This window comes from Oncorhynchus mykiss, chromosome 13 (genome assembly GCF_057628025.1).
Source record: "Oncorhynchus mykiss isolate SJ-2025 chromosome 13, ASM5762802v1, whole genome shotgun sequence".
NCBI classification, from domain to species: Eukaryota; Metazoa; Chordata; class Actinopteri; order Salmoniformes; family Salmonidae; genus Oncorhynchus; species Oncorhynchus mykiss.
The window spans coordinates 72,920,936-72,936,844 of NC_143034.1; the positions used below are offsets into that span (position 1 = coordinate 72,920,936).

At 40.8% G+C, this 15,909-nt stretch overlaps 2 protein-coding genes across 3 annotated transcripts in view; both read left to right on the forward strand.

The window, feature by feature from the left end:
• The window catches only part of LOC110513420 (uncharacterized), a 199,117-nt gene extending 183,645 nt beyond the window's left edge, over positions 1 to 15,472 (forward strand). The window contains exons 1-2 of one of the 2 annotated variants that reach the window (XM_090197543.1): positions 11,458 to 12,854; positions 13,691 to 15,472. In XM_090197543.1, the coding sequence (XP_090053669.1) occupies positions 12,647 to 12,854; positions 13,691 to 15,105 (1,623 nt within the window). In that variant the 5' untranslated portion in view covers positions 11,458 to 12,646 and the 3' untranslated portion in view covers positions 15,106 to 15,472. Of the gene's footprint in view, positions 1 to 11,457; positions 12,855 to 13,690 lie in introns of those variants that run through there. The other variant, XM_090197544.1, reaches the window with a different exon arrangement.
• Positions 3,275 to 15,909, forward strand: part of LOC118938354 (uncharacterized) — a 63,409-nt gene continuing 50,774 nt past the window's right edge. The window contains exon 1 of the mRNA XM_090197550.1: positions 3,275 to 3,364. Coding sequence (XP_090053676.1) covers positions 3,356 to 3,364 — 9 coding nt within the window. The 5' untranslated portion in view covers positions 3,275 to 3,355. The remainder of the gene's footprint in view (positions 3,365 to 15,909) is intronic.

Sequence of the window (15,909 nt, forward strand, 5' to 3'; positions counted from 1 at the left end):
AGTAGGTGGCAGCATGCACAACCATGCAAATGCCATGACACCGAAGAAGACCATTTCCGAATGCCTGACTTCTGTGGAGGAAGCATCGCCTTAAATGCTGTATGATGACCCGTCATTCAGGGCATGTGGGCCAGAAAATAGATATATTTGTAAAGAAAAAAATTGTTGGCTGTTTTGCACGTTGTTTTGGCATTAATACATGTTTCATATCAGTTTGCAAACTATTTTTAAAAATGTATAAATAATTGAGTTAATAAAGCTGCATACAAATGTTTCTTTCTTTCTTAATTAAGGCAGCTCCAAAATGCAGGTGTTTCAAGCCTAGCTCAGTGCTTTCTGTGGTTGTGGGACAGCCAGCGGAAAATACAGAACATAGGGGTTGGTAATGTTCTCTAGTTACGCTGTGTTGCACATTTTCTCAACATTTGTCATAATTAGCAATGAATTTGTATCCCCTCTCGTCGGCCTTCGACTGCATATTTTCTTCCAACCTGAAAACGTTGTGAAGCCAAGCCCTTTTTCTGAATTTTCATTGTGCGCCCAAAAGGTACGGAAATGGTGTCCATTGCTTGTATACTTCGTATTTTGGCGAATGTAGTACGACATCCAGGACTTTTTGGCATACTAACTATGACTAATAAGCACACTACATACTCCATTTACCTCACAAATAATACGGTTAGTGTGGTTAGTATTAGAGGTCGACCGATTAATTAGGGCCGGTTTTCAAGTTTTCATAATCGGAAATCGGTATTTTTGGACACCGATTTTGCCACTTTTTAAATATTTTTTATTATTATTTTTTTTTCACCTTTTATTTAATCTTTATTTAACGAGGCAAGACAGTTAAAAACACATTCTTATTTTCAATGACGGCCTAGGAACAGCGGGTTAACTGCCTCGTTCAGGGGCAGAACGACAGCTTGTCACCTTGTCAGCTCAGTCTTGCAACCTTAGTTATCTAGTCCAACGCAATAACGACCTGCCTCTCATTGCACTCCACAAGGAGAATGACTGCCTGTTACGCGAATGCAGTAAGCCAAGGTAAGTTGCTAGCAGCTCTTCGTTGTGCGTCAAGCATTGCGCTGTTTATGACTTCAAGCCTATCAACTCCCGACATGAGGCTGGTGTCACTGAAGTGAAATGGCTATCTAGTTCGCACGTGCTAATAGCGTTTCAAACGTCACTCGCTCTGAGACTTGGAGTGGTTGTTTCCCTTGCTCTGCATGGGTAACGCTGCATCGAGTGTGGCTGTTGTCGATGTGTTCCTGGTTCGAGCCCAGGGAGGAGCGAGTAGAGGGACGGAAGCTATACTGTTACACTGGCAATACTAAAGTGCCTATAAGAACATCCAATAGTCAAAGGTTAATGAAATACAAATGGTATAGAGAGAAATAGTCCTATAACTAATATAATAACTACAATCTAAAACTTCTTACCTGGGAATATTGAAGACTCATGTTAAAAGGAACCACCAGCTTTCATATGTTCTCATGTTCTGAGCAAGGAACTTTTACTTTTTTCTCCAAAACTTAGTTTTTGCATTATTTTAACCAAATTTAACATGTTTCATTATTTATTTGAGGCTAAATTGATTTTATTGATATTTTATATTAAGTTAAGTGTTCATTCAGTATTGTTGTAATTGTCATTATTACAAATAAATAAATACAAATTGGCCGATGTAATCTGTATCAACCTTTTTGGTCCTCCAAAAATCGGAATCGGGGTTGAAAAATCATAATCGGTCGACCTCTAGTTAGTATGTGTATTCGAACACAGGTTAGGTCACAGAAAAATCTTTGGGGAGAGCTCGACTGGGAAAATACGGTTTGAACAGTCATCCAACTCGGAATTCCATTTAGTGAACTTGGGCCTCTAGAGCTCTGACCTGAAAATCACTGACGTCATGATTCAACCTTTGTTTTTTCCCCAGAGTTTTAAGTTGTCTTGAAAGCACCATAAATCCAGAGAATGCCAGACTTTGGTTACAAAATTTGCCCACAAGAAGGACCGTCGCACCACCTTCCTGTTCAAGTGAGCACAGGGCCACATGGTGAGTCCAAAAATGTATTGTATGCTGCTGCATAAATGATGTAATATGCCAGGGAGATATGTATACTGTAGTTAAGTAAGTAATACTAAGTGTATGTTGTGTAGTAAGCTATTACTACACAACATACACTTAGGCCCATGTGCCTCACCTTAATAATTTGGTAACTTTCCCCTCATAACTTAGCCTACTGTTCTGACTTGGTGGTGTATGTTTAGCCTATAGCCTGTTTTAGATAAATGTTGTCATTGAATATTGTAAGAGCTTGTAAGAGCTAGGCCCTAATACTTTGTGGGCACCATTTGTCACTGTTACAGTGCAATAAATGTATTGTTTAGTGTTCTGTTGTTGCTTTGGTGACATGCATCCCCAAAAATGTTTGAGGTTTGCCCCACCAAGATTTACATGCTGAAATCGTCACTGGCTTTACTGGTTCACTGCACGGATAGCGTAGTGGTAATCAGTCTGTTATTTACGAGGCTACTCTTACTGGGCCTCAGCCAATAACAATATCTGGACTCTGGAAGAGAATGTTGTCAGAGAGGAAGAGGCAAAGAGGCCCAACTCGAGCCACCTAGCCATGGTCTAATTTGAAAGACGATAGCAAGGGATTTCACTAATCTCAAATTCGGCCTGCCACTTTACAGCAAACCAAAGCCAGCCATAGACAGCAAGTTGTTTTTGTTGTTTCTATAAATACCTTAGAATTGTTGTGATTTTAATTAGATTTTATTTGCAAATGTTAAAATAATGCAACCACATGTGGACATAATACAGTTGCAATCATTGAGGATGACACCAAAAATCTGATAAAATAATTGAAAGTTCAAATAGATTAATGATATATTGATTATAGCAAAAACAACCTACATTTTTGACATTAATTTAACATACTATATATTTGAGACAATACTAACAGTTATTTTCTAGCAATAAATTAATCCCTAAACCACATCACCCACTTGTAGAAAAGTGTTTGACGTGTGTACAGTAGGTGGCGGTACAATTTAAACACCACAGAAGAAGCCGAAAAACATCAACAGGAAGTGCTTTGTTACCGTCCTCTTGCGTTTTTAAACCAAATAAAGAGCCACAGGCTTTTGCTGGATCTTTTCGGATGTAAAATTAGTCTACACGAGACGTTTATTTGTCCCAATTTGAAATCGAGTTTTGATAATTAATTAGGTGTGATCTAGCTTTTATTTGTTTGAACGCTACGACAAGGAAATTAACTGCAGTGTACACATTCACTGTCTTGTTTGTTATTTGAAACGTTGAAGAACGAATACAGTAGCTTCCACTATGGATCGGGTAAGTTTGTTTGACTTTTATTAACAGTATGCCTACTGTGGTGTATAACATGTCTAGGTCTTCATCTTTGACCTTTCAATAGCCATGAGTTCGATTTGAACAGCTGGACAAAAGAAACCGTGGTGGTAATTTCAGCCAAGTAGCCTACTAGCCTATCGCGCACAGATTAAAGGCAAGGCAATGACAAGGCAATGCGCAACCAGCTGGTAAAATCCGAACCATGGAGAGAAATAATTAGGCATCGCCTTCACCAATTATGTATATAACCCCTGGATTGCTGATTCTACGTATTGGCCATTGTGAGGCTTTGAAGCCACCGGTTAACCTCTTTGAGGTATTTTCTGAACACCTTCTCACTTTTTCTCCAGTTTGACCACACACACCGTTTACACACATTTTTTGGTGCCCAAATAAAAAAAGGACAGTTGAAAATAGGTGATTATTGTTGCTAGGCTACCAGTTACGGTGCTGTTAGCTTGTGTTTTCCCGCGTCTTTATGCGGAAGTAAAACAACAATGATAGCTCGTGTCGAATAATGATATGGAGTTAATATTAGTCAAATTACTGAGCATGTTCTCAACGCAAATAACTATCAGATTGTCCTTATTTAGCATATCAAAATCCTAATGTGGTCCACAGTCGGGCCTATCAAATCAAATGTTATGTCACATGCGGGAATACAACGGTTGTAGACTTTACAGTGAAATGCTTAACGTTACTTACAATAAGGAGACCAGATTTCTGAAGTTAAAACCGGGGACATTTCCAGTTCGGCGGTCAACATATCATTAAAATATCCAATGTTATTATCTATGAAATAAAGGCGGTCAATATATCATTAAAATATCCAATGTTATTATCTATGAAATAAAAAAGGGGGACACTTCCGGGTTCATGTATTTAGTCTAACAGGCACACTGTGATAGAGAAAACAACTATACTACAGACAAGACAGAACTGTCCAATCTGAACAGCCATTCAGTGGTCCTGCTAGTCTGGGTAGAATAAGAGCATAAGTGAACATGAGCAAAATTGAAGAAAAAAAACAGGCAATAGTATATGTGAATTACTTAACACAATAAAGAAATAAGACAACGACCTGATTGGTAACTACATAATATAATTTATACCAACCTAATCTGTATATTTCTCAGAAGAATGTATCTTCTTAAAGGATTTCTCTGCCTTTGGCCTGCTTCTCCATGAACTCCTGGCAGGGGAGGTGGAAGTTTGTCTTCACAATAAGCACGGCCTTGATGGTAGGAACAGTGAACCTATTTCTTGCTGCTGTCCATATATCATTCATTCCGTTTCTTGGGGAGAGCCATTGTACCTCCTCTGTCTGCTCTTATTACTCTTTTCCTTCCTCTCCAATCTTTCTCCTCCTCTTTTCTTCACTCATCTTACTGCTCTTTCTTCCTTTCCTTCTCTTCAAATTTCCACCGCAATCTTCTGCAATCTCATCACTTCACTCTTTTTACTCTCTTCATTTTTCCTTCTCCTTCCTCTCCAATCTTTAATAATAAATAGTACACTATTAGATAATACTTTGGTTAACAGATTCCCATTTGCTTGCCTCATTTTTGTATTTTATTTCAAAAACATTGTTTGGAATAAAAAAATATGTAAAATATGTTAAAAAATGTAATTTTATTGTATTTTTTTTAAATATATATATTTGTAATAATGACAATTACAACAATACTGAATGAACAATGAACTCTTTTATTTTAACTTGATATAATACATAAATAAAATCTATTTAGTCTCAAATAAATGAAACATGTTCAATTTGGTTTAAATAATGAAAAAACTGTGTTGAAGAAGAAAGTAAAAGTGCAAAATGTGCCATGTAAGAAAGCTAACGTTTAAGTTCCTTGCTCAGAACATGAAAACATATGAAAGCTGGTGGTTCCTTTTAACATCAATATTCCCAGGTAAGCAGTTTTAGGTTGTAATTATTATAGGAATTATAGGACTATTTCTCTCTATACCATTTGTATTTCATATACCTTTTGACTATTGAATGTTCTAATAGGCACTATAGTATTGTCAGCCTAATCTCTGGAGTTGATAGGCTTGAAGTCATAAACAGCTCAATGCTTGAAGCACAGCGAAGAGCTGCTGGCAAACGCAGTAAAGTACTGTTTGAATGAATGCTTACGAGCCTGCTGCTGCCTACCATCGCTCAGTCAGACTGCTCCATGTAAAAAAGCTAACATTTTAAGTTCCTTGCTCAGAACATGAGAACATACGAAAGCTGGTGGTTCAATATTCCCAGTTCTTCAATGTTCCCAGTTCAGAAATTTTAAGTTGTAGTTATTATAGGACTTAAGAAGCCTCAACTATTTCTCTCTATACCATTTGTATTTCATATACCTTTAACTGTTGAATGTTCTAGTAGGCACTTTAGGCTGGCAATACTAATCTCAGGAGTTGATAGGCTTGAAGTCATAAACAGCGCTGTGCATCCCAGCATTGCTAAGAGCTGCTGGCAAACCAGGAAAGTGCTGTTTGAATGAATGCTTACGAGCCTGCTGCTGCCTACCACCGCTCAATCAGACTGCTCTATCAAATCATAGACTTAATTATAATATAATAAACACAGAAATACTAGCCTTTGGTCATTAATATGGTCAAATCCGGAAACTATCATTTTGAAAACAAAACGTTAATTCTTTCAGTGAAATACGGAGCCGTTCTGTATTTTATAGAACGGGCGGCAACCCTGAGACTAAATATTACTGTTACATCGCACAACCTTCAATGTTATGTCGTAATTATGTACAATTCTGGCAAATAACTTCGCAATGAGCCAGGCGGCCCAAACTGTATGCAATGAATGCAAGAGAAGTGACACAATTTCCCTAGTTTAATATTGCCTGCTAACATGAATTTAACTAAATATGCAGGTTTAAAAAATATATACTTCGGTGTATTGATTTTAAGGCAAAATATGTTTATGTTTAGGTACATTCGTGCAACGATTGTTCCTTTTTTGCGAATGCGCTTTTGTTAAATCATCTGCCGTTTGGTGAAGTAGGCTGTGATTTGATGATAAATTAACAGGCACCGCTTTGATTATATGAAACACAGGACAAGTTAGATAACTACACATAGTTCACGATATTACTAGTTTAACTAGTGATTGTGAAGATCAGTTTAATGCTAGCTAGCAACTTACCGTGGCTCCTTGCTGTACTCGCATAACAGGTGGTCAGGTTGCCACGCAGTTTCCTCATGGAATGCAATGTAATTGGCCATAATCGGTGTCCGAAAATGCAGATTACCGATTCTTATGAAAATCGGCCCTAACTAATCGGCCATGCCGGTTAATCGGTCGACCTCTACCAAAAAAATGCATAGGACCCCGTACCTTGTCTTACCAGAGGCTGCTTTCTGTCCTGCCGATTTTAGTGTGTAACCCGCAAGCTGTATGTCCTTAATGTTGTCGTTCAGCCATGACTCGGAAACATAAGATATTACAGTTTTTAATGTCCCGTTGGTAGGATATACGTGCTTTCAGTTCGTTCCATTTATTTTCCAGTGATTGAATGTTAGCTAGCAGAATGGAAGACAAGGGCAAATTAGCCACTCGTCGCCTGATCCTCACAAGGTATCCTGATCTCTTTCTGCAAAACGTACGTTTCCTTTTCCAGCAAATCACAGGGATCTGGGCCTGGTCGGGTGTCTGTAGTATATCCCTCGCGTCCGACTCATTGAATCGAACGAGAAGTTCTTCTTTGAGATGAGTAATCCCAATACTGATGCCCAGAATGCCCAGAATGCCCTCTTTTCGGTCATAAGAGAAGGTAGCATCAACATTATGTACAAAACAAGTTACGAACAACGCAAGAAAAGGAAAGAAAATAGCATGGTTGGTTAAGAGCCGATAAAACGGCAGCCCGACCCTGAGTTGGATGTTCTGAGAAAATATACAATGTAGGCCTACTGTCAGTATGTGTCGTCATATTGAGAAAATAAGATGTCCACATAAGCCTATCTCAGGATATATGAGTCAATATCCGGCCAAACCATGAATGATATCTGGAGGGAATCCAAAAAGGATTTGTGCATTAAAGAAAAGTATGGATTTCGTTATTGAGCCTTTGCTGAACACTGCATCAGAAATCCTCCTTATTTTCAGCATATCGAGATCAATGTATGGACCTCAACCAAGAGAAGCTTCATGTCTTGAATGTGCTGAGAAAACACATATGCAATGTATACAGTCAGTATTTATCAACATGAAGAGAGAAAATAGGGTGTCACATATCTCTGGATATTGAATGATTCCATATTCGACCATAGGAAATGTCCATGTGTGATATTCCGAGTAATCCCAATATATTTTTTTTATTTCACCTTTATTTAACCAGGTAGGCCAGTTGAGAACAAGTTCTCATTTACAACTGCGACCTGGCCAAGATAAAGTAAAGCTGTGCAACAAAAACAACAGGGTTACACGTGGGATAACACAATAGAAAATATATATATACAGTGTGTGCAAATGTAGTAAGATTAGCGAGGTAAGGCAATAAATAGGCCTTAGTGGTGAAATAATTACAATTTAGCATTAACACTAGAGTGATAGATGTGCAGATGATGATGTGCAAGTGGAGATACTGGGGTGCAAAAAAAAATAACAACATGGGGATGAGGTAGTTGTGTGGGCTATTTACAGATGAGCTGTGTACAGGTGCAGTAATCGGTAAGCTGCTCTGACAGCTGATGCTTAAAGTTAGTCAGGGAGGTAAGTCTCCAGCTTCAGTGATTTTTGCAATTTGTTCCAGCAGAGAACTGGAAGGAAAGTCGGCCAAAGTAGGTGTTGGCTTCGGGGATGACCAGTGAAAAATACCTGCTGGAGCACGTGCTACGGGTTGGTGTTGCTATGGTGACCAGTGAGCTGAGATAAGGTGGGGCTTTACCTAGCAAAGACTTATAGATGACCTGGAGCCAGTGGGTTTGGCGACGAATATATAGCGAGGGCCAGCCAACGAGAGCATACAGGTCGCAGTGGTGGGTAGTATATGGGGCTTTGATGACAAAATGGATGGCACTGTGATAGACTGAATCCAATTTGCTGAGTAGAGTGTTGGTGGCTATTTTGTAAATTACCTTGCCGAAGTCAAGGATCGGAAGGATAGTCAGTTTTACGAGGTTATGTTTGCCTGCATGAGTGAAGGAGGCTTTGTTGCAAAATAGGAAGCCGATTCTAGATATAATTTTGGATTGGAGATGCTTAATGTGAGTCTGGAAGGAGAGTTTACAGTCTAACCAGACACCTAGGTATTTGTAGTTGTCCACATATTCTAAGTCAGAACCGTTCAGAGTAGTGACGCTAATCGGGCGGGCGGGTGCGGGCAGCGATCGGTTGAAGAGCATGCATTTAGTTTTACTTACATTTAAGAGCAGTTGGAGGCCAGGGAAGAAGTGTTATATGACATTGAAGCTTGTTTGGAGGGTTAATAACACAGTGTCCAAAGAAGGGCCAGATGTATTCAGAATAGTGTCGTCTGCGTAGAGGTGGATCAGAGAATCACCAGCAGCAAGAGCGACATCATTCATTTTATACAGAGAAAAGAGTCGTCCCTAGAATTGAACCTTTGGCACCCCCATAGACTGCCAGAGCTCCGAACAACAGGCCCTCGGAGTTCAGTGTGTCAAATCAATCTGAGAAGTAGTTGGTGAACCAGGCGAGGCAGTCATTTGAGAAACCAAGGCTATTGAGACAAGAATGTGGTGACAGACAGAGTCGAAAGCCTTGGCCAGGTCGATGAAGACGACTGCACAGTATTGTCCTTTATTGATGGCGGTTATGATATCGTTTAGGACCTTGAGCGTGGCTGAGGTGAACCCATGACCAGCTCGGAAATCAGATTGCATAGCGGAGAAGGTACAGTGGGATTCGAAATGGTCGGTGATCTGTTTGTTAACTTAGTGTGCTTCTTCTGGTGTGCTGTGTATGGGGGTTTTCTGTGTGGTCATCTGTGGGATTAAAGCTGGAGCACTTTGCCAAAAAACAATCACACTCCAGATTCCCTGTTGCAGAACACATGCAGCTGACGTCGCTATAGAGAATTTTCCCAGGTGAAAGAGTGACCACCTGGTGGTGCCTCAATGTGGACGATACGGCTGGAAGGTCAGCTGGCATTTCTTTCACTGCATCCTCCACAGTTTGCTCCTGAATGTAAAACAATTTCACCTTCGATTGTCCCTCACTCGGAGCTTGGTACAGGGACAATGCCATGGGGGATATCAACTCTTTGGCTGACAAGCCTGTTGGCCCTGCTCTTCAATGTGCCACCCACACCATCTGGGGCTTTGAAGTAGGTCCAGGTTCCTCTTGTAAACCCCTTCTTGAAAATGTCAGTACAAAAGAGGTCAAAATTACCACTCTGCTTGTACTGTGTGTAGGAAACGTCGCAAAAAAAAACCAACATCCGGGCATCTCTTTTGGATTTCCCTCAGGATGGGCTCCAGGTGTTGCCATATGGCAGGTGGTCACTTCAGTCTGGATGCCGATACAGTGCAGAACATGCATACATACATACATACATACATACATACATACATACATACATACATACATACATACATACATACATACATACCTTGCTTGTGATGGCATGCGTCAGGCTCTCCACATTGGATGTGTAGATGATGTGCATCTGGTGAAGCTTTTAGGCAAAAAATAAAGCCTCATGTTGTTTGCAAATGCACGTGTCACGATCTGCCAATGTTGGAAGCACAACCCAGTAGGAGGGGAAGTGTGCAGAACAGTGAGTATGATAGACGGAGGTTGGTAATGCTCATCTAGGAACTTCAAATGGAGGGTCTTCATTGAATCCACCATCTTTTCTGCACTTTCTTTTTTTTTGTCATATTTTTCTTTTTTTCCTGTTGTGATCCTGCTGACATCGTCACATAAAAAGAATCATCTCACCCTTGATCTCAGCGTGGCAGCAATCCCCTTGTGCTTCTTCCTCTGGTACCCTTAGTAATTTTAATTTACCAGTTGTATCCACAACCTCCTCTGCCAATCTCTGCAACCTGTACTTCAGGATTTTGCTGGTGACTATTCCTGCAATGACTTGTCTGTCACTCTCTCTCTTTGAATGTGTGTACTTGTTATGTACTTCCTCAGCTACTGCTGTATGAAACAACAGGGTTCTCCTTAGGGATGTGCCCGAGATTTGCCGAACCAACTTGTTGACTTTGGATCTTGGAGATGGGTGGTCCTTTTTCGATCGTTGGAGCCGCTTTCTGTATTTCTCTGCTCGCTGTTCGACTTTCCTCGACTGATCTTGTAGTTTCTGCAGCTCCCTGTTTTCATTTTGCTTTGACAACGCTCCTTTTCTTCTCCCAAAGTCATGTTGCCTAAAAGAAACATATAAATATATTGTTACTTACCCATTTCACCTGCAGCAAAATAGACAGCGCCAGCCGTTAACTGTAACCATAGATACTTTCATTATTGATTTTCACAGTAGCAACTTATTTGAGGGTCGTGACCCAGTAATTAATATATATATAAATGACTTACTAATGATGGCTATTATAAAGTGTTACCCTTAATTATTACATATTATACCTGTCAAGCCTATTTCACTGTTCATTGTGCAGATAGTTCCTTTTCTTTACTTAAGCGTATACAAGTACCTGTTTTCTTTGTTCACCTCTCAACACAGAATGGCCGCATGTGTTCGCACTCCTTCAAATCGCTTGAAGAAAATATCCTTTCTATTTTTCTACAGCTATGTTCAATTGTTTTCTTCATACTATAAAATAATGCCACGGAATTCTAAGCAAATCTTGCCTGCTAAATGAACTAGTGTAGCCAACAGCCATATCAATTTACAGAAATTCTCATAATAAACTTTGATAAAAGATACAAGTATTATGCACAGAATTATAGATATACTTCTCCTTAATGCAACCGCTTTGTCAGATTTCAAAAAAGCTTTACGGAAAAAGTAAACCATGCAATTATCTCAGTATGGCACTCAGAGACCAAAACAAGCCAAACAGATAACCGCCATGTTGTGTAGTCAAGAGAAGTCAGAAATAGCATTATAAATATTCACTTATCTTTGATGATCTTCATCAGAATGCACTCCCAGGAATCGCAGTTCCACAAATGTTTGTTTAGTTCGATAAAGTCCATTTATGTCCAAATACCTCCAAGTTGTTCGCGCCTTGAGTTCACAAATCCATGACGCGTGATCACTAGGTCCAGATTTCCCACTTCCTGGTTGGATTTTTCTCAGGTTTTCGCCTACCATATGAGTTCTGTTATACTCACAGACATCATTCAAACAGTTTTAGAAACTTCAGTGTTTTCTGTCCAATACTACTAATATTATGCATATATTAGCATCTGGGCCTGAGTAGCAGGAAGTTTACGCTGGGAACGCTTGTCATACGAACGTGAAAATGCTGCCCCCTCACCCAAACAGATTAATCAGCATCACGTCTGGCACGGTAGCACCTCTGCTTTTCAGCAGCGCTCAATGGTGTGCCAGAACTTTGTTGAATGATGTGGCAAATCGCGGTTCTAGTGTTGCACCCTTGGCCCTCACGCTTGCTCTACTTCTGCCTAGATAATATGTTAAGGAATCCCTAATTGTCTTTCCGTCCTCCCTAACTGTGCACTTGTTCACTTCCCTTAACTGATTTGAAAGGAAATGACTAGTATAAAACATATGGTGGATTCTCCCACTATCACATGACTCCACCAATCCAATACCTTTTTTTCTCTCTTTGGTGGAATTTTCACAAGGATGTGGTAAATTTTCACAACTCTAAGCACAAAAATCTGTTTAAAAATTCTTAGGCCATTTTCAATAAATTACTTTTGAAAAGATTTACATTTATCTATAATTTAATGAAAATGCTAAAAACTGAACCACAAAACCAAAATTGGATAGTGTCGAGTTTACGTACAGTTTGAAAAAAACGGTATAAATTGACATCAATTTAATTTAGGTTGGAAGCTAAAACCAAATAATTCATGGATTTGACTGTAAATACTACACCAGTCTTCTTCAGCCAGTGTACTTCTATACAGTAGGGCAAAGTGAGTCACTGTGCTACCATTTGAAATTATGGTGTGGTGTACAATGCACTGCTAAAATACTTGGGTGATTTGAAAAAATATGTACGTTTGTGGAAAGTAGTGAACGATTGCACTCTTCAGGAGAAATGGGGTATTCTAAGGATGCAGCAATCAATCAGAGATTTAGACTAAAGTCATCACATTTTTTGGTCTAATGATATTCTATGTACAATACTTCCTGTGTTCACCAGGACAGAGCTAGTCCGTCCCCCTCCAACCTGCCAGAGTCCCCTGGTCACAACTCTCCTGGTAGCTCCTTACTGCTGGGTCTGAAGAGGGTGTCTGTGCGGCTGGTCGACTGCAGGAAAACAGCAGGGCAGAGTGGAACTGTGAGAGAAGGACACGAGGAGGAGGGAGATTTGATTTCATCAAGTAAGAACAATGGGGTGTGTGGATGAAACTACAATCTGATTCTGCAACTTCTGTTAAGTCATTGATATGCAATATATACTCATTGGACAGTTTATTAGGTACACCAAACTAGTACCGGATCGGGTCAGCCTTTGCCTCCAAAACAGCCTGAATTCTCCGGAGTGTGGATTCTACAAGGTGTCGGAAATGTACCACAGGGATGTTGGTTCATGCTGACGCAATGGCAACACGCAGTTGCTGCAGACGGCTTGCTCATTCATGCTGCCAACAGCCCGTTCCATCTCATCCCAAAGATACTCTATTGGGTTTGGTCAGCAACAATGTTCAGATACACTGTGCCGTTATTTGTCTGTTTGTGGCCCGCCTGTCAGCTTGCACGATTCTTGCCATTCTCCTGTGACCTCTCTCGTCATGAGCTGTTTTCACCAACAGGACTGCTGCTGACTGGATATTTGCTTTTTTGATGCACCATTCTTGGTAAACTCTGGGCACTGTCGTGTGTGAAAAGTCCAGGAGGGCGGCTGTTTCTGAGATTCTGGATCCGGCGCGCCTGGCACCGGCGATCATACCTCGCTCAGTCGCTTAGGTCACTTGTTTTGCCCATTCTGATGTTCAATCAAACAGGAACTTAATGTCTCTGCCTGTCTGTCTGCTTTATATAGCAAGCCATAGCCACATGACTCACTGTCTGTAGGAGTGACCTATTTTCATGAACTGGGAAGTGTACCTAATAAACTGTCCACTGAGTGTATAATGATATATTGTTGATGTTTGTTTATGGACCCATATTTCCAAAACCGAGTTATTCAATGTCTGTTTCAATGTCTGTTTCACAGGGGACTCTCCTCCACTCAGTGGGAGGGACTTATCATCTGGGGAGCTTCAACAACAACATGTTGCTGACGAGGCAGAGAAGAGTGTCTCCCAATCAGAACACCTCAAACACCAGCACAGACGTACAGGGAAGAAATCTCACCACAGCTGCTCTGACTGTGGGAAGAGTTTCACTACACGGAGGTCCTTCATAATTCACCTGCGTATTCACACCGGAAAGAAGCCTTATCACTGTTATCAGTGTGGGAAGAGCTTCAATCAGTCAGGCAACCTGACAACACACCAGCTAACACATACTGGAGTGAAGCCTTATAGCTGTGATCAGTGTGGGAAGAGCTTTGCTCGGTCTGGACAGCTGACTACACACCGGGTAACACACACTGGAGAGAAGCCTTATAGCTGTGGTCAGTGTGGAAAGAGCTTTAATCAGGCAGGCAACCTGACAGCACACCAGCTAACACACACGGGAGAGAAGCCTTACAGCTGTGATCAGTGTGGGAAGAGCTTCAATCACTCAGGCAACCTGACAGCACACCAGGTAACACACACTGGAGAGAAGCCTTATAGCTGTGATCAATGTGGGAAGAGGTTTGCTCACGCTTCCAACCTAACTAGACACCAGTTAACACACACAGAAGAGAAGCCTTACAGCTGTGATCAATGTGGGAAGAGGTTTGCTCAAGCTTCCAACCTAACTAGACACCAGGTAACACACACTGAAGAAAAGCCATACAGCTGTGATCAATGTGGGAAGAGGTTTGCTACATATTACACATTCAAATATCATCTGAGAATTCATACAGGGGAGAAGCCTTACCCCTGCCTTGATTGTGGGAAAAACTTTGCGAGTGCAGGATCCCTAACCATACACCAGAGTGTACACACAGGAGAGAAGCCTTATTGCTGTCATCAGTGTGGGAAGAGCTTTGCTGTAGCTAACACCCTGATTATACACCAGCGCATTCACACTGGAGAGAAGCCATATAGCTGTAATCTGTGTGGAAAGAGCTTTGCTGTGATTTCCACCTTGAATAAACATCAGCGCATACACACTGGAGAGAAGCCATATAGCTGTGATCAGTGTGGGAAGAGCTTTGCTCTATCAGATAAACTAACTATACACCAGCGAACACACACAGGAGAGAGGCCTTATAGCTGTGATCAGTGTGGAAAGAGCTTTGCTCGAGCTTCCACCCTGAATTCACACCAGCGAACACACACTGGAGAGAAGCCTTATAGCTGTGATCAGTGTGGAAAGAGCTTTGCTGAGTTAGGGACCCTGAATTCACACCAGCGAACACACACTAGAGAGAAACCCTATGTCTGTCTATGTGGAAAGAGTTTTTCTCTTTTAGGGCAAATTAAAAAACACCAGAAATCAAAAACGTGCCATATTTCATCTCCATCCTATACCTGACATCAGTTATAGATCCCTAAATTAAAGGCTCTATAGAAAACATATCCATCTCCCATTCTTAAACAGTTGACTTAGTCTGATCACCATGGTAACCTCTGTGGAGCATAATATGCAGCTCTGATCTAGGATCAGGTCTCCCCTGTGTCTTTGTAATATCACACATTGGAATCTAAATGGATAAATGTTATCATATAAAATGTTATAGTGAACCTGTGTGGGGGGGGGGGGGGGGCGGGGGGATATTGATAATTGTATCTTTCATATACTCATGATACTATTATTACATCTCATTATGTAGAATGTTTCAACAATAGGTGTATATTCATGTATTCAATTCATCAATAAATTCAATCCAATATCTTATAAACAAGATATCACTTTAATGTTATAGTTTTCTTGTGTGAGCAATATGGTGTCAACAGAAAGGGTCGCCTCGCTTCTAGTCCAGCCGGGAAGAACTATTGGATATCAGAGTGACGTCAACTTACCAACAATTCGACCAGGAATACAACTTTCCCGATGCGGATCCTTTGTTCGCACCACCACCCAGGGCATTCGATCTGATTCCAGAGGCCGACCCAAAACAACTTCTCCGCAGAAGTGGTAGACGGAGCGGCCTTCTGGTCAGAATTCGGAGGCGTGCACACCACCCACAGTTTCCGAGTATATTACTCACTAAAGTCCAGTCTCTAGACAACAAGGTAGACGAAATTAGGGCAAGGGTTGCTTTCCAGAGAGACATCAGGGACTGTAACATACTCGGTTTCACGGAAACATGGCTCTCTCGGGATATGATGTCGGAGT